Source organism: Rhopilema esculentum, unplaced genomic scaffold (assembly GCF_057945365.1).
Source record: "Rhopilema esculentum isolate cy_ngs unplaced genomic scaffold, ASM5794536v1 HiC_scaffold_36, whole genome shotgun sequence".
Taxonomy (NCBI): Eukaryota; Metazoa; Cnidaria; class Scyphozoa; order Rhizostomeae; family Rhizostomatidae; genus Rhopilema; species Rhopilema esculentum.
Window position 1 is genome coordinate 2,561,039 of NW_028300847.1, and position 22,096 is coordinate 2,583,134.

General features: G+C 35.0%; 1 protein-coding gene across 2 annotated transcripts in view; it reads right to left on the reverse strand.

The window, feature by feature from the left end:
* LOC135688462 (uncharacterized) overlaps positions 1 to 22,096 on the reverse strand; it is a 31,496-nt gene that overhangs the window by 4,966 nt on the left and 4,434 nt on the right. For both annotated transcript variants that reach the window (XM_065205320.2, XM_065205321.2), the window contains 18 exons: positions 18,646 to 18,700; positions 17,681 to 17,875; positions 16,412 to 16,543; positions 15,435 to 15,578; positions 14,615 to 14,746; positions 13,192 to 13,275; positions 10,887 to 11,126; positions 10,252 to 10,404; positions 9,616 to 9,786; positions 8,829 to 8,999; positions 8,066 to 8,175; positions 6,775 to 6,842; positions 6,208 to 6,356; positions 4,980 to 5,276; positions 3,669 to 3,959; positions 2,804 to 3,109; positions 1,028 to 1,491; positions 431 to 525 (listed from right to left, as the gene is read on the reverse strand). In XM_065205320.2, coding sequence (XP_065061392.2) covers positions 431 to 525; positions 1,028 to 1,491; positions 2,804 to 3,109; positions 3,669 to 3,959; positions 4,980 to 5,276; positions 6,208 to 6,356; positions 6,775 to 6,842; positions 8,066 to 8,175; positions 8,829 to 8,999; positions 9,616 to 9,786; positions 10,252 to 10,404; positions 10,887 to 11,126; positions 13,192 to 13,275; positions 14,615 to 14,746; positions 15,435 to 15,578; positions 16,412 to 16,543; positions 17,681 to 17,875; positions 18,646 to 18,700 — 3,257 coding nt within the window. The remainder of the gene's footprint in view (positions 1 to 430; positions 526 to 1,027; positions 1,492 to 2,803; positions 3,110 to 3,668; positions 3,960 to 4,979; positions 5,277 to 6,207; positions 6,357 to 6,774; positions 6,843 to 8,065; positions 8,176 to 8,828; positions 9,000 to 9,615; positions 9,787 to 10,251; positions 10,405 to 10,886; positions 11,127 to 13,191; positions 13,276 to 14,614; positions 14,747 to 15,434; positions 15,579 to 16,411; positions 16,544 to 17,680; positions 17,876 to 18,645; positions 18,701 to 22,096) is intronic.

Here is a 22,096-nt window from a genome sequence, read left to right on the forward strand (position 1 = left end):
CTTATTTTCGAAGGTCGCACAATTTTCGAGGAAATACGGTATATCGATTTTTCCATATTTACTTTGCAGAATGGAAACATTATGATTAATATGCATTCTATGCATACATAAACCTATTATGATTTATCTAATGAATTTCTTGCCTTAAATGTATCCGTTTTGGTATTGGTTTAGTAATTTTAGCGTCAGATGACCATTAAATTAATATATTGTATGAAATATTTTCTGCATTATTAACTAAGCTTTGAGCCAAGTGAAATTTTGTGTCGTCAACCCATATATCATCTCCATTTGTATGAAAAAATTTGAAAAGTTCAGTCAAAATGCACATAGGTCTGGCTACTATTATTGGTTACCGTTGAACCTGTAACGGCCTAAGCCAAACAGTTGATGTGCTTTGATGATTCTAGGGTAGCTCATAAGATCTTACCCGTGTGTTCCCATTGTGATATATGCCCAGTACATTCCATCGAAAACTCCTGGTAAGCAGCTGTTAGGGAAATCGCTCTCCTTGTTTCCAAACTCCTGCAATAGACCTAGCCGTTATTGTCTGAAGGTAATTCTACTAGTGTGTGTCATGTGCATAATAGTGTGTGTGACTGGATTGTGCTTGTAGCAGAACACACGCTATTTGCAAGCGAGCCTTTAAGCAAGTTAAGCTTACTCATCTTATAATGTTTCAAAAACAGTGAATTGTTTTCAGCTTGAAATTATCGTTTTATGACGTTGTTGTTATCGTCAGTTTATTTCATTTTACTTTCATTTTGCCATTTCGATCCTTGTCATTTCTATAGCTTGCTCAAATGAAGTGAATTATTTGAAGAACAAAAAGATATCTTAAGCTATTTTAAAAGTAAATCAATTACCCTCTGAAGGATCTTCTTTGAAAATATGAAACTTTAGTTAAATATGCTACTGTTATACTACAACTGAACAGGGTTGGTAGATAAAGGAGCTTTCAAGTCAATAGCTTTCATTTTTAAGACGCCTGAGACGAGGCTACTTACATTTATTAAGCGATACTTACAAGTGCCCACATGATGTATCCAGCTAAGGTTAATAAGACAACATTCATTGCAAATATCGGCCATGTCTCTAGAACTCCACGCATCATGTTAGCTATTTGATCTTGTATACTGTCTTTGATGATAAAATAAACTACTCCAGGATGGCTGAAAACTGGCACAAACGAAAATCCGTAGTATGTTGTGAGTTCATTGCTTCCAAATACAGGGAAACTGATGTCTACATAACTGTCAATGTCCTTTTTCATTTCTTGCAGCGACCGTTTTTCAGCCCAGCCATTCTTTCCATTATTTTTGTAGTCTATCTGACTTTCTGGGCTCCTTTTGCATGTCCCACATGTGTATTGTGTTAGATTAGATAGAATGTTTGCAAACAGACCGTCGATGTTTCCTTTACTATCCCTGTATATGTATGGGGCACTTGCAGCGAAGTTTGTATACATTTTAGGAGGACAGGCGCAGGTTTCTAGAACAGAAAATATTAATGGTATTGTGTTTGACTCAAAAAGATACTATATTAGCCAGATTTGTGAAAATTCTTTTCAGAATAATTTTTGTTTATTAGCAATGCTATAATGACTTTATTTTTTTTTTATTTTTGAAATTAATCTCATAAATTTTGGCTCATTGGATTTGATTGATAGGGAAATGCAATGTTTACTTATGAAAAATGCTTTGTTCTTTGGATACTCAGTTCTATGGAAACTGCATTTTGCTAAAATCCACAGCTTGTTCTTTCGGGCAGACTTTTGTTTGAGGTTTATTTCGTTTGATCAAGATCTTTAGTTCGAATTTCTTTGATACATGCTCATTATCAATTCTGTTTAATCAGAACTCCCTGCATTAATTAGAAAATTAGTGTTCTCTGGGTCCAGTAGGAGACAAAGCAAAATTTTTCCTGTTGCTAGATTTTATAGAAGATTTCTGTATATGGACGATTTTGTTTGGTACCTCATGTATGCATGGTTTTATTGCTACGACCGATTCTTTTCAGGGAATTGTATTGCAAAAACAGGATGCTGATTGTGCATGTGTGTTAGCGTTGACGTAAAGGCCGATTTACACGATCATATTCCGATAAAATTTCCGTCACATTTTTCATGTGATCACAGGCTGTTATCGTGTAAACGACAGTGTTAACGATCACGACTGCTGATGTAATAAGAGTATACTTTCATAGCAAATAAACATGAATTTGAGTGAGATCACCTGAATATGATCGTGTAAACCGGCCTAAACGCAGTTTAAGGCACTAGTTTGATAGCTAAAGATTCCCGACCAAATGGTGACCCAATTTGATTTTGTATTCATGCTTTTAAAAACTTCGCTCAAGTTCGTCTTATTTTCAAATGCTTTTAAAATTCAACTGTAGCTTATATCACTCATCTTTCCCTAGTTTAAGAGAAAAAATCATCGTTTTTACATGTTGATGTTGTGTTTAACATGCAATAATATAGCGTTGGATGGCAATTTCTTGCAATCCGTAAGTAAGTAAGGGCTTTGTCTCAGATTTTTCCGTAGGGCCCAAGATGCTTTCATTATGCGACTGTGTGTGGGTTGGGAATATTTGTAAAGAGGGTTTGAAAGAGAGCAGTATCTTTTTCAAAAGTTTTTAGGGGGTTTGAAAAACTGTAGTATCTATTTACCTAAGCGATACATTTACTAGAAAAATCTTATGTTGAGAAAAGTATGCATATGCTTATGCATAAACAAGTTCCTTTTACTAAGTAGTTACTAAGTACTAAGTACTGCGACACAAACAGGTAGAAAATACATACCTCCATACGATACAGCAGACATCACTCCATCCCCTTGAATATTGTATGCCAAAATTTGAATACTGTATTGGGAATTTGGTTGCAAGTCTGACAACACTGAGTTATTTAACGAGGGGTGTACGTCTTTCACTAATGTTTTTGATCCAACAATGTTCTGCCCTGCTATTTTATTAAGCGTATACAGAACTTTGTAGCCCAGCAAATCACCGTGTACAAAAGCAGAATTTATTGAACTCCACTCGATTTTTATCTGACTATGCCAAAAGATGCTATCGATGATCACATTTTCGGGTGCTTTCGATGGAGCTGGAAATAATCAACTGGTTAATGACACATAGAAATATTTTACACGACATCGAATTCTATACACTTAAGGTAATTGCGATAGGTTTGTAAGAAGAAACCCCCCTTCAATTCAGAGCTTATGGCCTAATTAATGTTCTTTGACCTTTGACATTTGAATTCAACTTCGAACCTTTGACATTTGACTGTTACGCCCTTCATTTTCATGTTCAACCTCAATCAACGCTTAATTAAAAACAATGGATTTTTACTGTAATTTCGATTGCGATAGGACCCCATAACTGAACATTGACTGATTTCATGTAAAGGAGGCTTGAACAACGTTGCTTACAATACATGTGGGCAGTTAACAAAAAAACACTGTGCAGTAAGTGTAGTGATTGCAGTAAGGAAAAATGCAGCTTCCAAATCTATTTTTAACTAAAAGATAGCTGGAGTTTTTGCATGGAAAGTATTACTGTAGATAGCTAAAATAAAAGGTATAATCTGCATAACAGGTTAGTAGCCTATATCTCAAAAGCTCGTTGCTAGCTAGCTTTCAAATATCTTCAAAAAGACTTACCACTAGGTAATGTTGTAGCCTGCACCCTCTGGCAAGGCCCAGGTCCTGGAGCTGTCATTTCACAGACATCAATCACGTATGTTGAGATTGGAAATAGATTGGAAAGAAGTACCGAAGATCCAGGATATGTGACAGAGACATTCCCTTTGTGTCCATTGAGATTGTCATATTTGATAAGAGTTCCAAGAGGTTGCCCATTCCACTGCGCCTGTGTTATATGAGTCCATTGGACAATTGCTGTGAACCCAGAAGTTCCGTTGGCACTAACAAGTTTAGGTGGCTGGCTTGGCTCTGTAAGGTGCAAATGTATCTTGGAGCCATGTGAATCTTAGTATAGTGTAAAATAGGGCAAAATCTCTATGTCTTTATTGAACTACGTTGCATTTAGGGAAAGATACCTACTAGAGCTAACATTTTTTAAGAAGTAAGCCATGAAAGATATTTTCTCAATACATCGCTTATTGCTACACAGTGTATTATGTGAATATACTTCTAGTTTCGAAATTTCAGTAATCTTAATCAATCACACACGCGTAGCTCCCCACCCCCAAGTATGCACACCAAGAAGCATCTAAGGTCATTAAACGAATCCAGCTTGGGCTTCCTAGTCCAAATTTGGAAATTTCTAGTGATTTGCATAAAAAGCACGATATTTTCCAGATTTATTGTTAAACCTTCTTAAAAAAGCCAGAAAATCGTCTGGCTTTTTCAAAAGCTTTAAAAACACGAAATACTTGAAAAAGCTTTAAAAACACGAAATACTTGAAAAAGCTTTAAAAACACGAAATACTACAGGCTTTATAGCTGTTTTTAGGATTTTCTGGCTTTTTCAAGAAGGTTTAACAATAAAGCTGGAAAATATCGTGCTTTTTATGCAAATCACTAGAAATTACGAATTTGAACTAGGAAGCCCGAACTGGATCTGTTGAATGATTTTAGATGCTTCTTGATTTGTATACTTGGGGGAGGGGAGGGGGGAGCTACGCGTTTGTGATTGATTAAGTTATTGTGGGTGCGAAGAAGATGCAAGGTGTATATCACAGTGATACGATGGAGGAAGTGTTGTCAGATTGACAATAGTCGCTAAAAGTATTGGAAGAAAATATCTCTCAAACAATCCAGCTTTTCCATATCTTTTGAGAAAAAATATCTTTTTAGGACTAGGAATTAACGTAATAAGAAAAAGAATCTGATATTTCGTAACCATCTAGCTGCTATTAGCAAATGCTTTTTCCTTCCATACAAAGATAACGTAAATAAAGCAATGATCTATGTGGTAAAAGATTGCTATGGGTATTACGAAAAACATACTTGATTCTTTTGTATAGATGTATCTCTCTTCTGTTGCTATACCATTGCCATTTTCATTGTAAGCAAGAACACGGAAGGTATATTCTGTGAATACCTTCAAACCAAACAGGGTTAGCTTCAACCCAGTAGTTGCGATGCTGCTGTATGGCTCAGATCGCAGAAGCTTTTCTTTATAAAACAAAATATAACCAGTTATGTTGCCATTTTGGTGCTGCAACGGAGGCTCTTCCCATGAAGCTGTGATTGATGTAGATGTTAATGGCGTTAGTGTGAAGTTCAGTGGAGCTGATCCGGGCACTGAAAAATCAATTGGATGAAAAGGAATTTTCTGTTTAACTTTTAGTACAGTTAACACGGGTGATTCCCATTCATTTTTTAAATTGAAAGATTAAACAGAGCAGTGGCGAAAATTAATTTTTCTGGTAGGGAGGGGGGGGCGTAAACCACAAAAAGAAGCAAATTATCTACAAATGATGAAACGTGCCGACAAAACGCTAAAAACCGGGCGAAGGCTGGGGGATCGCTCTTCCCCCCATACCAACGAAATTCCCGCCATTGACACAAAGAAACGAGAAAAGTCCTTTATTCGATGGCTAAAGCGCATGATTCCAGGAGAATAATGATCTGAAGGCAAAGGCCTAGGGCAAATGAAATATTGAAAGGTAAAAGTATATGCTTTGAATTTGAAGTTGTTCATGTATTTTGTGCTATATAAATTGATTAATGTACATGAAAGTTCAAGTTGATTCCACTCTACTAATTAGATATATCAGAATACAAACTATAGACTGATATTTTGAATAAAGACTAGAAAATGTTAACAAAGGTTGCATAAAAGTAGCAACAATCAATCCCACAGGGTAAATCCCCAATAATGCTACAATAAACAGGACAACATTAATTTTATTCTTCATTTTGTGATAATGTGACATAGAAGAAACAATCTTTGTAATTGAGTCTTGGCATAGCATTTTGACTTAGAAAAAACCGGGCAGAAAATGCATTTTGCTAATCTGGAAGACATATTTTAAGAGATTATAGGTCAATACATTCATAGGCACTTTTTGCCATTATGTATTTGGATTTGAAGCAATTTGTTGATATTTCACAAGATAACATCGAGCTGATGCTGCTTTAAAAACCATATTTTACCTAGATCTTAAATACCCAATAAACATTGCTAGAAAAATTAGATTATTGAGAAAGCGACAAAGGAAATAAGCCTTACCTATGGTAGTTTTATACGTCTGATTTGAACCAATTATCTTCAGTTTTCCAAGATATTTATCGTTTTCTATTGCCTCTTGCAGAAGAAGTATTTGAAAAGAATCAAGGCCAGTAAAAACGAGCGTAAATGTCCCAACAATACTACCTTGCCTAAACGAAAGGAAATGATAAATAGAGATAGGATTTCGTCTTTATACAGCAAATTGACTGAAAAAAATTGGAAAATGGTTCAAAAGTTAAAATCATCTTTTAAAAAGCTAGCATTTTGAAAAATACAAATGACCATTCTACGCTCTGACGCTTTATACTCTAAAGATTGCCAGACAAAAGGTATAGTATGTTTCACAATGTTTTCTCTTTCAAATCGATTGAAATTTAACTTATATATAGAAAATCATCTTGCAAGTTGGTTGGAAGCACTTAGCCAGCTGTTACGGCATCATCGTGGCATTGATTTTCATTACCAATCAGCTTCCATTACTAATACACTCCCAAAAACAGAATAAATTCTTCAGCATTTTCTCAAGAATCAATTGTTCAAAAATCAAGTTTGTTCTTATTGACATACCGCAGTGAGCCGACACTTGTAGTAAGGTATGTTGAGTTGACAGATGAGAAGGTAAAGAGTCTTCTTGCCTAAAATTTTGAAATTTCAATGATGAGAAACATGCCCAATTGAAGCAAATAAAAAATGTGAGCAGGAAGAAAACGACAAATGACAAAACGAATACAACGATCAACTCATTACAAGGAGAAGAGATTGTTTGATGCAAGAAACGTAAAGCTGAAATAAAAAATTAAGTAATGAGCAAAAAGGACATAATCTTGAAAAGAAGTCCATTAATTCACGCCCAAAATGATGTAGAGGCCGAATTTTGATAAAATAATGCATCGATCTGGTAAAACACTGCCGCATTAAACAGTTGTTTAAATAATACGAAACATAAAAAAGGAGGCTTTTTTCCTCTCAATGCAATCAGATTTATTGATCTAACATCTTTGCATTCATTAATCTTCTCGTCAATTCAAGTTGTGTAATACTCCATAGAAGGGCTTGATTTTGCAAATATGTATACAGCTATGCAACGTTACTTGCTTCTTTTCAAAAGAATGACTTTTGATAAGAATATTTGATTAAATCTATGGTTATACATTTAAATTCTATGTAGCAAACATTGCTAACAAGTAATTTTGATTATATTATAGATCTACAACCCGTATTTGGCTTCTAAAGTTAGATGCAAATTTGATACTTTTTCTCCGCGAAAGTACTTTCTGTTTTGCTTACATTTTTCTTCTTCGGTTAAAAGGTATTTGCAATTTATGATTGATTTGATACTGTGATTCTGTTGCAATTTATGTTTTTCTTTTTATGCAAATATCGAAAAAGATAATTCAAATGGAAATAAAATATAGTTCTTACATGTAGGTTCTCATTCTAAGATAAAAGGTATTGTATAAAATAATTTTTTTAGACCTTGGGCGTTGATAAAATTCGTCTTTTCAAAAGCGTTAAATAAAAAATGCAATTGAAAGGGGTTTTCCCTTTTTCACCAGGAAAGTCTTAACAGAGAATTCGTGCGGAAAGGAAATCCTTATGAAATTATAAAGGTTCCTTTTCCCTGTATAACGCCTGCTCAGATCCGGTTTTTTCTACGAAGCAGCGTGAACAAGGAGACGTCTACTACACTTAACCAATCTCAACTCGGATTTTAAATAAGATAAGACATAAAAAAGATCAAGAGCGTTAAGCTGACCACTTATGGGTCCTCAAAAATCAAAGTTTATTAAGTTTAAAGCAAAGTTTTCTGCATTGTGTCAATAATAGGTAAGTTTTTAAGGGAAGAAAAATTGCTCACGTTGAGTTGCAGAAGATCTCGGAAGTCATTGAAGGCTGAAGAGCCTTTGATGCCCATACTGTTGTTCCACAAGAGATCAAACTTAACATCAACAACTGTGACATTCTCGGCTAAAAATGCAATATAAAGATGTTCTTAAGCATATCTTTGAATGCTAAGGCAAAAATCGAAGTTACACAGATATTAAACTTTATCCTTGGTGTTTAAACGCTTTTGAATAACAAGCCCAAGCCTTAGAAAAGAAAGAATAAACCAGCTATAGAGTAACCAACTGGTAAAACTGAATAAACACCAACTAGTCAAAATATGAAGATTGAGCGATCCAATTTTCCTCAAAACAACAAAAAACCGTTCAGGAAATCATATGAAAAATCATTCGAGAAAACAAGACTTGAAAAATATATATATTAAATTTTTACCGTGGCTTTTCTTTGCTTGCTTCTTAAAGTTTCTAATAATATGCTCAATTTCTCTCTCTTCTGCCATTTTATAAATTATTAGCATGGCTACCAGCACTCATGCTATTGCTTTCTCTCTTCAAATGACTGGGCAAAAATCGTGTGTAGTTGATGTTACACCTTTGCTGATCGTTTAAAAACATTACTCATAATCTTCAAAACTTTTTTTCTATTTCAGTGCAATCAATTTTTAGTTTTAACGAAGAAGGAAATTCTAATTCGTAATCATGACCTTACAGTCAATTTCCTTAGAATATCAACTTTGTTTTCTCTTGCAACACAAGCTGGTACAATAGCAGCAATACCTGGACAAGGTTTATCGTTGCATTTCATCTCACTGGTACTGTTTCCTGGACAAACATTACCGCCATAAAGTGGGGCAGGGTTGTTACAGAAACGCCATCGCATATTTCGTCCTGAGTTGCATGGTTTATCACACGCCGACCATTCCGTCCAAGAGCTCCAGTTGCCATGAACTGAAAATCCAAACAACAAGGAATGAACTGCTGGAGCCACAATACAACATCGAGTAGATTCACGCTTTTGGTGAATAGAACAGGACGGGTCTAAGGTGCGATTCGTTTCGATTTGATTCAGGTGTTTTTCAATGTCGGTGTTGAGTGTAGCTATGTTTGTTAACCCGAAAGTTAATTGCAAGATCAGGTTTATGAAAAACTTCTTTAAGAATGATTTAAGCAGAAAGTGCAGTTGAGAAAGCACGTTCAGAATAAAAAATATGTGGCAGAGCTGAATCTAAACAGGCTGTCGGAGGAATCAAATGTCCCTTCAGAGATCTTTTACTGGGATGCATATGCACTTGCTATCTGTCGTTTTTGTCAATACTATTACAAAAATGATGACAATTATCATTATTCCATACAATAAATTTTTAATTGCACTTTTGCTTTGCTTCGTAGTCATAAACCAGTTATATAAATGTTCTCCATACATATTTCGTTCAGCTCTGAATACTAATTGAGTGTATCCAAGTAGCTATTAGCTGACAAAACTTATTAATTTTTGAGTGATTTATTGTTGAAGAATACAATAAAGACAAGGAAGTGACTGAAGTAAGAAATATTCTCAAGTTACCCGGACAAAAGTTCAAATTGCATATGTCACTTTTTGATCTATCTCCGAAGCAATCAAAACCCCCGTATTGGGGGGAAGGGTTGGTGCATGTTCTGCTTCGGGTTTTCTGTCCTCCTCCGCATGTTTTTGTGCACTCTGACCATACAGACCATTCAGAAAATCCTCCATGGACTAAAAACATGAAGAGTTAAAGATCATTTGCAGTTGTCATTATTCAGGAATACGATGCTACTAGTTTAGGAGCAACAGAGTATAGATAAGCTAGTCAATTTGATATTTCTGAAAGTTTTGCTTAAATGTTGTCCTAATAAATACTTCCCAATTGTTTTCTTTCTCCTAAAATCAAGTCTACCTGATCAAAAGTTACTCCTACCACTGACATAGGAAAATGGTACAACGCATTGAAAGAAAGATTTCACGAGAAAATTCGGCAGATTTCACATTATTGCAGCATTTCCAAAAAATTTTGTTGATTCAAGATGGATTCTTCGTATGCTTTTGCAATAATGAATACATATCCGAAGCAGTCAAAACACCCAAAATTTTATTTGGGGTTACGTTTGGTGCATATTCTGCTCCGCGTTGTAAATGGTTGTAGAATATACAGTTGTTGAAATAAAGAAAGTTTAAACATACTTGGGCAAGGGTGTGTATTGCAGTTTTTTTGGTCTGATGTTTGGCCTGAACACGAATCTACAATACACGTGCGTGTTCTGGTTTGTACACCTCCATTACAAGACGCAGAACAAGATGACCAGGGAAGCCAAGGTCCGAAATTATCTTCATCACCTAGAAAAATCAGACGAGAGACCTTCAAATGAGTTGATTGTGGTAGACATTAATAGCTACTTTACTGTTTTCTTAAAGGTTACATTTGATGCATAGAGATTGATGGGCACAATAACATGATATGCGTGATCCTAGCCATCTCTCTACGTTATGCTGGTTTTCAAACAACTTAATCATGTAATCTAACTTTAATAGCATTATGTATATGAAAACACTGCTTCCTACTTGTTTTTTTCAAGAAAACGTTGTTAAACAGGGGAGCAGAACACAATCAACAAACGAACAAATGCAAGGGACTTCTAACAAACCACTTCAATGATTTCACATACTTTTAACGGTGTCTCATAGGCAAGCGAAGATTAGAGAATTAAAGTAGTTCTTGTTTACACAAAAACCCTCAACATTCATAAATGTTATCTTACATCAAATGCAAGGTTTTTTTTTAAAAACAACCATCAATAATGGAAAGGCATGGGCAATACCTGATATCAAACATTTACACAGTCGTCTTATTCCTGTATTGTTGAATCCTTGAACGTGACAATTGATTCCTGATTCATTTACTGCTATATATCCAGCGCAAATAGAACCGTTGATGTAGTATGATGGGTCATATGCTTTCTGCCATAGTTTTTTTGTTTCACTGTCCAAGCATGTAACGCCTTCAGCGGTAAACACGGACTCAGAATTTCCTGTGACGATTGTACTTGTGCAAATTTTCCCTTCAAACAGAATGAAAAATTAACCTTCTTTCTAATATGAATCCGATATTTCTGCTGGGACTCAATGCTCTTATTTTCTGGATAAATTAGGCTCGGGTGTTCTTAAAGGCTCTTGCGCAACCAGCATGCTTTGCTATAAAAGTCTTTATGTTGGTAGAATTAGACAATCTTTGGTATTTTCATGCTGTATAATATTAGGCATGTTTTGAAAACAAAGTTGAAAATCATGCCTGTTGCGCAAGACCTTTCAATATTCCTCCTATATCACCATTGATTTACTTACATTTACACACTATATATTTTTCCAAAGCCCTGTTTACACTATAACTGTCAAACCGGGTTGAGCCTGAGTTAACATAAACCTGGGTTAGAAATTTTGTAGTGTAAATGCAGCTAACCTGGGTTTAAGCCAACCCTACCCTGGGTTGTGTTGAACCTAGATTGACCCCATGTTAAGATCTTCGGAATTCAGTGTAAACGCAAACTTGGGTTGAACCAAGGTTAACGAATTGATGCGTGCACGCGCTTTTCAAGCTATGCATCAAAAGGCGCCTACACGCGCAAAAGTTATTTTGGAACGCTCAGGGGAGAGATCTTTCAATTCAAAGCAACAAATTTTTGAAAATGCGCGAGTTCGCTGCCAACGAAGTCATGGCATTAATCGAAATGTTGGCGTACGAAGGGATCAAGCAACATCTAGATGTACAAGATAACTGCCTATATTCGAAGAGATTGCAGGGAGACTGAAGGGGAAAGGTGAAAAAGATTGGACCACACCACAGTGAATACACTCCCCACATCAAATTCTCATTTATGCCGTCCGCCATTTTAAAAGATGCCAGTGATCACGCATGCGTGGCGAAACTAACCAGGGCTCAACCCAACTTTGCGTTTGCACATTCCTTTGTGGTCAATGTAGTGTAAACGAAAGTGGTTTCAAGCTGGGTTCAACCCGGTTAGAAAGTTGTGTCATAAAAAGCTTAAAATCACTAGCAAAGTTTTGCGTTGCATTTTTAGGGATTATTTAGATTCTTCAAGAAATTCGTTATAATAATTATTAATAATAATTTCTTTATTTAAAGTTGGCTCTTATTGCTAGCACACGTGCTAATTTAAGCCAATCGAAACTTCAATGCAAGATACTATAATAAATTAAATCTAAATTACAAACGAGAGAATCCTATTAAAGAACATAACTAAGAAAACCCTAAATTACCTATATACAATCTGCACAATTTACAATTGCAATCAAAATCGTAGCTTTGAATTTTTCTTTTGAAGGTGTTAAATGTCTGGGACTCTTTTATAGAGGATGGCATAGCATGCCATATCCTAGATCCAAGAAAACATGCACTTGCAATACCATACCCTGTTGCTTTTGGTTTCGGTGCAAAAATACTTTTGCAGCTTCGAAGGTGGTAAGGTACATCTTTCAGAACGAAAATTTGTTTCATGAAACTAGGATTGAGATTGCTTTGAGTTTTAAAGAGTTTGAGTTTTATTTTCTTCAAATACTGCACCTGGCTCCAACGCTCTTAGAAGTGATTGCTAATGCAACCTGCTTTTATTTTTAAGCCGCGTTTTCCATAAAGGAAAGAATCCATTAGTAATCATCGATAAATCTCTTACAAAGAAAGCTGCTGATGGGTCATTAATGTTGTATTACTTGTCCAGTGATTTTATCAATGTTCCTTTAAAAAATTATATCAACCTCACAAATTAGATCAATTCTGTTGTCTGGTGTGACATAGAAAAGTCTTTGTAGATGTGTCATTGGTAGATATGTCATGCGAAGCTATTGTAAGGGGACGATGTTTTGGTCCTATTCAATCATTTGAAGCAGACGCATAAAATAAAAGTATTGATTGGAAAATAAGACAAAGGAAAATATATCTAGAAAGATCAAAGAAACCCAATGAATTCGCCTCAATTGACAAATGCTGACGGTACACAAACACCACTACCACTCAGAATGAAAGTAAAAACTAGAACACACAATGATACACAAAAAGCATTGAAGGCAATGTCGAAAATAACTCTATCATGAGACATTATCTATACGAACCTATTCTTTGGCAGAATTCTAAACATTGCTGTCCAGGGTTGGCTAAGTAAAAATCGTTAACTTCAAGATTCTCGGTCATGTTCACTGCAAAAAAATAAATATCACTATATTATTCTTTATAAACTTAAAATACAGTGTACAGTAATAGCAGTATCCTGATTTTGTAATCATTGCAAGGTTTCTGTTATTCATTCAGTTACGTAAGGATGCATAGTCCCACACAAGGAAGAGTCGACTTGGTTAGACATCCACGTCACAATGATCCTCTCTCATTCGCCTTGAATTGCTTGTATTTTTGAATGCTTCTGAGTTTAAAGGGTCTTAATGTGAAGTTAAAACAATGAATTAATATCAACCGTTTAGATAATTTTGTTATGTTGAAGACAGTTAAAATGACTGCCATTGTTCACAGTTTATTAGTTTGATTTCATATTTCTGATCGGGGTGGAGTTCTTTTGATGCATGCGTTAAAAATCGACTTTGCTTGAGATTTTAAGAAGTTTTAGTTCACCAAGTTCAATATTTCAAAATATATGTGAGCTTTAGATTTTTATTCTGAAGCAATTCATATTTACAATATAATTATGAATTCAACAGAACCACTTCTCTTCCGAATCTCTGAAGTACGAATTTGTGGCTTCACATATGAAGACGATATCATGCGAAATTTTTGTGGCGGCAAATTTTCTTCTCATAGTCACCAAACCGATATACTCTTTCCTCCTAATTTAATTCAATTACCGATACTGAGGTGCTTACAGCCTAAAAACAGCGCAAAGTCTTCAAATACCAATAAAACATTAGCCAAGTGGAAGAAAATACAGGGAAGCTTTTAAGTATGGGAGAGGCACTACAGTTTAGAAGCAATATACTTGGTTCTAGTGAGTTGCGAGTTGACTACGACTGTTTTATTCTTTAAAATAACTCTTCTATTGATAATTTATGTTTTCAGCAATATTTTTGCGAAAGTGCGAAAATTTGGCTGTTTTATTAGTACCTATACAGTCAAAGCAGAAATCTGAAAATCTAGGCCTGAGTTACACGACCCCAGATTGGTTATCAAATCGAACTGACCGCCCAATCCGAAGCGATAGCACTCAGCTTTCAAAAGTCTTTACATGGCTTTGTATTGTCATTCACTCCGTTTGCCTCCATGCCACACGACACCGGATTGCCATGCATCTTGCTTAGGAGAGAGGCAACGGATTGCCTCAGCGTCGTGTGATTGAAACCCTTGTCCAAAATAAATGCGAATCCAGGCCATGTAACCAAGGCCTTAGGAAGGCCCTTCAAAAAAATTAAGGCCGTTCAAAAAAAGTTATGGTATAGTACTACCCGAAAGAGAGAAAATTTGATAGACACGTGTCCCAGTTGTACCACGCGGTTAATGAAGTTGTAAGAAAAATAAGCATCTTAAAATTACCAATGCTGGTAGATGCTTTTGTTTCTGTAAGCGTAGACGAAGGTGTTATCGTAAATCCATCTTTTACATCTGTTTTGTAAGACTGAGCAGTGCTCAAAGAGCTGGAAAAAGCTTTTGTTGTTGTTTGAACCCCTGTAAGTGAAATAAGAGCAGCGTGAAAGTGGAAAATTTTTTTGGGAGTATGCGGTGTCAAACTGATTTCTAAATTTATACCAATCATCTAGTTTTCCAAAAAGTGCTAAATAATTCCAATTTTGCTGAGATAAAAGCCAAGTCGTAACTCTTTGGATCCACCAACACCCAGGGTTTTAGAGCTAGAGTACTGCATCCCCTCTAAATGCCAAAACATAGTCTTGTCTACTCGTTGCTATTGCTCTGAGAAACGTCTGTGTTAACGCTTCCCTTTGAGTCATTTTCAACAGCGTGCTAAGCCTCTATAGGCCAAGGCATAATGCTATATAGTTAAAACTTAATGCCTACAGCAGGATATCATAAAACAATGATATATGTAAATGACCCTTCTGCAGATTCTGAACAAACTGCAGTATACTTATGATGAAGATCTTTCTAGAAGAGAAATAACTGGACATTTATCTTATTGCATAGGTTATTAGCAAAAAGTTGTAAAGACTTTTTCTAGGGAACAATGATAAGCAATAATGATCATTTCCCATGCTTCTCTTGTCATTATTACCTGTCAATGTTCGAAAGCATTCATAGCAATTTTACTATTTTAGGTGCAAGACGTTTAATCTTTAAATTGTAACGACGAGGAAAATCATTGGAAAAAATTGGGAAGAAATGCTTTATTAAAAATAACCTGTAGCTGGCACTGCTGGGAAAGAAGACGACGATATCATTGGCGTCGTCATATGGATGGTGCTGTGACCATGTATTGTTGTTGTTGTTGTTGTTGTTGTTGTTGTTGTTGTTGTTGTTGTTGTTGTCATTTCATCTATATCGTCTAAAAAAAAGTACTTTGAAGTCAATGTTGTGCATTTGATGAAGCTTCTGAACACAAATGAATCCATAATTCAAAAGTATCATTCGATATCATTGCGTTGATGCCTTATCTATAATTCAAAAGTAATTCAAAACATATTGTGCTCCTTCAAACCTTAAGAACATATTTAAAAGAGAAAATATAGAAAGGGAACAAAAGAACCAAGCTGCAAGTGGTGAAATCTTAAAAATCCGTTTAAGGTCTGTAATTAGATAATTAAGAATATCTTAGACCAGATGAGCTTTGTTACATCTATTAATTCATTTTAGCTTAGTAGGTACATCGACTTATCAAAAAAATTGTTTGAAAGTGTATACTGACGTTTCATTTTTGAAAAAGCCATTTCTAAATTCTGTAAAGCCAAAACATTTTTTGGAAATATTGTTTTCCTGCCAAAGAATTTGCCTCAACATTATCAATCTTACTCTTCACTGTCTAATTTGTATGCCTTACGCTTAGTCCAAAAAATAATCAGCCTTTCTCAAGATGATTTTTTAAAGCTTTGAAAACCTTTCTAAAAAACGATGATATTCGGGCATGTTTTAGGTGTGACAATCGTGTTTTGTTTGTTTCTTTGGCCTTCTTCATTGACCGTTTGACCGCAACGTATTCTGGACACTGGAGGGACAAAATAGGGAGAGAAAAAACTCCGGTCCTCTAGCTCAGGTAAAATTTATATAAACTTATACAGGCTAACATCCTATAAGATCCAACTTTTCTCTCTTTGGATTAATCCTTTCAATTGTACATATGTAAGTTAGTACAATGCTATGGTATAATGAGTCATTTCATACGTTGAATAAAGTCTGATGTTGTACATTCCCCCATTTTGATGGCTGCGTCAACTTTAGTCCAACATTGGCTCTCAGTCCTATATGTCTTGATTTCAGGATCGTAGGTCAAAGCCAGCGAAGATGCTAAACAATCTATAATTGTATAAATTGCATTTTTAGAACGGAGTAAGTTCAAAGGGAAAAATCAGGTAAACATTTCCGATGAACTATTTTTGTTATTCACCTAAACAAGAAACTTTAGGATCAAATTGGCGTCAAATAAAAGTGAAGAGGTAAGGTATTTTTAAGTTGGTGTCCCTGTTGTATTTTTTCAACTTGAGATTTCAATTAATTCTCGACGGGGAGGAAAACTCTATATTTCATTAGATATTGATCTTACTTTTGCTAGGACTATTAGAATAAGTGAAACAAAAATGATCAAATTGAATTTGTTGAACAAAAACTCATGCTTGTAGGTTGAATGAATCAACTAAGAGAAAGTAGTTGATGGTCTCAAGTATATTTAAAAAATTGCGCTCTTTTAAAGGACGAGTGTTTGTTGATTGTGCAGATCAGGACAATTATAAGTTGCCACTTTGAGTTTTGCGCTTAGTTGGATCATCAGAGAACTCTTAAACTACTCTCTCTGTAGGTGTTTTTTATTTTACACAGGTTAAGCCTCTGGAGATATCGGGTATTACAATTTCATGTAGTTAGTGAATGGGGGTAACTTGAGTTAAATAGGGATAACATCTGTTCTAACGACTAATACACACCAAAGCGTGTACAGTTCTGCCTATTGAGCACTTCTTGATAGATTGGTAAACAGTAATTTTACCCTTTATTGGTGGCTGCATTATTTTACCCCTCCAATCAGTGTGGTCACACAATTCTGAGCAGCATTTTATCGCAGAAATGCCTACCCTGAGATTTTCTCCCCTTAACCCTGAACTGAATCTTGTAAATTTGAGCAGCACCACCCAATTGCTTTATGTTATAATCCAGCATAGCTTTTTTGAAGGCAAAAATAGCTGCAGGGACAAGATTTCGTTTCTTGAAGATTTGGACAATAGCATATTGCTCTAAACAGTGAAAAGTCACTGTGGCTTTAAGGGCAGTAGGCCCTCCTCCCCTAGTTAGTGTTTTAAAAAAGACCTTGAATCCACATTTTTTACATCACTAGATTGCCTGATTATGAAATTTGCATTAAACGTATAACCATTTTATTATATACTTCAGACCATATATGCTTAATTGGTTTACTATCAAAGGTAACTAACAATTCTTTACCGTCAAAGAATAAGTGACCTCCAGTCGATCTTTCCGCCAAACATTCTGTTGTACCTGGCTTTCTCATTGTTTTGTCGCTGTATACATCAAACACTTGTTTATCATTAGACGTTGATGTAAACCCAAGTTTTGGGTTACCGCTCAGTGATTCGTAAACAAAATCACTGCCAAACATAACATATACCTGTTTGATTCCTGCAAGAAAAAATTATTGGATTATATATGTTCAGTTATCTATATTAAATGGACGGCCTAAACATTATAACAAGGATGGACATGTTCATGATATTTTGAAAATTCTTCTGGATGGACATTATTTTCACGGATTTTCCAACTCCGTTCAAATAATGATAATGATAATAGTAACAATAATAATACCAAATATTTACAGAGGAAGGCCTCAGTCACTCGAGGGTGCTTTTCACGATGGTCCTCTATTTAACTAATTGTATCGATTTACTAAAAAACATTACAATTAAAAAGTTTATCATATTAGGAGTGGATAAAATCAGTTCACATTGTCCAAAACCTTTGTTTAAAAATATTAAAATTTCCTGCCAACTTGATGTTTGTGTCCAGTTTATTCCAGTCATCAACAAACAGATAGGATGACATTTGCTTCCCCCAATTTGTTCTTACTTTAGATAGATGGTATTGCTCTTTGTTCCTTGTCTGGATGTTATGCAAATCGTGTCCTGTTTTATTGCTGAAAGTGTAACTTATATCGTTTTTTTTCGACTTGTTAATGGTGGCACATCGATGGAACTTTCGTCCGATATCTAGAGATTTCCAGTGCAGTAAATTTAAGGCCTTCGTGCTTGAGTAATTTAGTTTCATGTTCAATACCAGTTTGGTGCAAAATTCATGTTCAATACCAGTTTGGCGCAAATAATGTACAAATAACACAAAGTTTAACTTAATGATTCAATGTAAAAGTGAGTGCTGATTTTGAAAAAAATACTTACTAGTAGCAATCCCTCCACTATTTCCCGACGTTACATGGAGCAAAGGAAAGATGATCTAGCAAAAAATGTTGCATCAAATAGTTTGCATTGTCAAGAATTAATATTTTCAATTGCAAAATCACTTTTTTCACATAAAATACCAGGAAGAAAATTTCAACTATTGGAAAATTTAACACATAATCCGAATAAAGAGCATAAAATTCTTTAATGGATGTAGCTCTAGCAAAATCAGCATCGAAGTTGGTATTCCACAAGGCTTATGTATTGGGACCCTTTCTTTTCAGACTTGCAACGTTTTTAAAACTGTATGGAAAGTATTATCCCATATATGGATGCTGATGATGTTACGTCAATGGAAATGGAGAATTCATAACAGATTTTGTAGGTTCCCTGGAATATTTCGAAAATTATGCACAAGTTAAGTTTTAATACAGTAGAACCTCAAATGGATTCCTCTTAACAACGGACACATTTCAATAACGGACACCTCTCAACAGCGGATATCTCTTAATAATAATGGTCAAAGGACATTTCTCGATACAACGCAATCTCGATACAATGGTTACCTTTATACAACACACAGATACAATGGTCCGAATGTTGTCTATAAAATTGAGTCTCCATTGCACAGGAGTAAATAGTCCTAGGCAACTGGCAAAAATTTAATAGGATTTATAATGAATTGCCAGATCTTTTTCTCACTAATAAGCTACTCAAAGGGTCAACAAGACAAATATCTATAAACTGAAATAAACAAAAACCTTGGTTGGAAAGGGATTTATGCAATTATTAAAAGCAAGCCGAAAAGCATATTTCAAATAGATAGCTCTCAAACTTTGTTAAGCTCTATTTCCAAAGCCATTTTAGATATGCAAGCTTAAGGATGAAGAGACATGTACATGGTTGACTGAAAAATTCTTTGTTCTGTTCTGACGATGAAGTCTTGCTTATAGAATTCTGCCTAGACCTTTCATACCGAGCATTTACTGAAAAAACCCATATCTTGTATTTAAGAACAAAACAATGCGAACATCTTCCAATGACAAAAGTCAGGCTAAAATATTTAAAGCCAAGCTTCTGTTTCTATGTCATCAAAAACTGGGATAATATGCCAGAAAACATCATTCTTAAAAAGCAAATTTAGAGAGTTCTTTTTAAACAGGGCCCAAACACAATTCCTTGTTTGAGCAGTGCATTATTTTATTTCATTTTTGATCATCAAATGCCAATTGTTGATGATAATTTTATGGTTAATCTCTTTGCTGAAAAGAATTGGTGTATAAATATTGATAGATGATAAAAAATTGATGAATCTCGAGAGGCATTGGTTAATGAAATGGTTATCCAGCCCATCGAGATATTCTCTTATGGAAAGAAAGCAATGAATTAAGCGATATATTGACTTTACTTGGCAGTCTACTGGGCGGGATGTAATTTTCCTGTACGAGAGACCCTAAATGCAAAGATTCTACGTATGGAACAGGCAGTGATTATCTCTAAGAGAGATGCTTAGCAACTTGATTAAAATGTAACATTAGTTGCTGACCCATAAAGTCAAAAATTGTTTTAAAAGTTAAAAATAATCTTTAGACAGACGTTTTTCATGTTGAAGAAGTTGGATTATAAGAAACTAGTACTATAATGGACAAAAATTTAAGCAAAAGGAGAAAAACTTTAAATTTCCGCTTTTGAAAAGAGTCAATAACAAGTACCAAGTTATATTTAAAGACGGCTCCGAGGAATATACATGATGTTGTTAGTGTAAGGATGATTTTACTATAAAATTTTACTAGCATTGTTGCCCAGAGTTTTTATTAATTTTTATTTTGTTTAATTTTCTTTAGACAAGATAACATCATTTGGATTCTGATCTATATGGTTTTTTGTGACGATCTGCGTTTAAATTTTTCCATAAAAGCTCAACTTTGAAACAATTAATTACTTTTAAGTCACGAAAATAAGAACCAACTAAGAAACTAACGAACCAAAATTTGGATGCCACATTAAGAAACTGTTAGTACTTACTGCTGATTTAGGTATTTATTAACACAACACGTGTACTGTTTTTTTCTCCACGTCAATGTATAAATTGCCCATTTTATGATGCGATACTTCCCAAGGAAGTTATTGATATTGAAGATGCCCTGAAATATAGTCTTCTTATCCATCACTACAAGACTTAAAATATCTTGAAACATTCGAACGACAGGTTGGCGAAGGCATAAAACCAGTTCCGTCCAATTTGGAACTGTACTCGTGAAAAAGTTTGAAGCGGTTCGCAGCTGATAAGGTTAGGAAGCGTGACAATTACTATTTTTTCCAAACAAAAGATAAAGAACGAAATACGAATTATGCCTTGCCACAGTTTAAAGCTGTCAATTATTAGTATTGCAAATAAGACAGTACAGTTCCCTCTTCTGTCCAGATGAATGTTCAACAGAAAAGAATCCCTCTAGAGCGGAATCTTTTTGCCTGTTCTATTGTTAATTGCTCTACGCCTTTGCACTAGTTTTATGTTTCAAATGATACTGAGAGGCTGTTCGGAATGGAACCAGACCGTGGAAACGCAACCAGACGGTGCTTCACAGCATTCATGTCGGTTTCTTATTCAACGCAAACCCGATTATTGTTGTAAATTTGCCTACTATTTTGTGTGAATAGCATGGAAATTGAAGGTAACTAAAATGAATAGAAATTCAGCCAGGATAATTGGTATTTTCAATGCTATTCAAACTGAATAAAAGGTACTAACAATGCGTACTTGTGAAATTCACATATTTTTTGTTGACACCTGTCGTTATAGCAACAAATTCTCACGAAGAAAGGGAAAATTGCTCTCCAAGCCTTTACCATTGAAGATGAGCTGCTCTTGCTGTTTTTTTATGTTGTACCTGAGTCGATACAGCCTATAGAAACTCCGTTTTCTGCTAAGAATTTCGGAATGTTTGTATAATGAATAGAACTGTAGCTAAAATATATTGTTTGGAACTAAGATTAATGGCTGGCTAGTGGAAATGAAATCAGCTGTTTCCTAGACAAGAATTGACTTTGGTATGCTCAACATTTGAGTATCAAACAATTAAAAAAAAAGATTCTATTTGTCACTTTGCAAGCAGAATTCAGTTTATCAAGATGGCAGACTAGAACTTATCAACTTGATTTCAAAGACATCCATTCGAAAAAGCTAGAACTTTATCATCTTTTTTTCTAAGCATGTCAATGTTCTTGTCTTCTGTGAATGTCAGTGTTCAATTTCGCTGCCGATAACCAGACCAGATCTTAATCAGAGGTTTATCAAAAGCAACTTGTCGTCAATTGCAAAACACTATTCGTCCTTAGAAAATTTATCGGCGAGATTCACATGTCACGACATGAAATCTCGAAGCAGCGATTTGATAGTAGAGACATTGCAAATTTATCATGACCTTAAAAGAATGCAATTTATGAATTT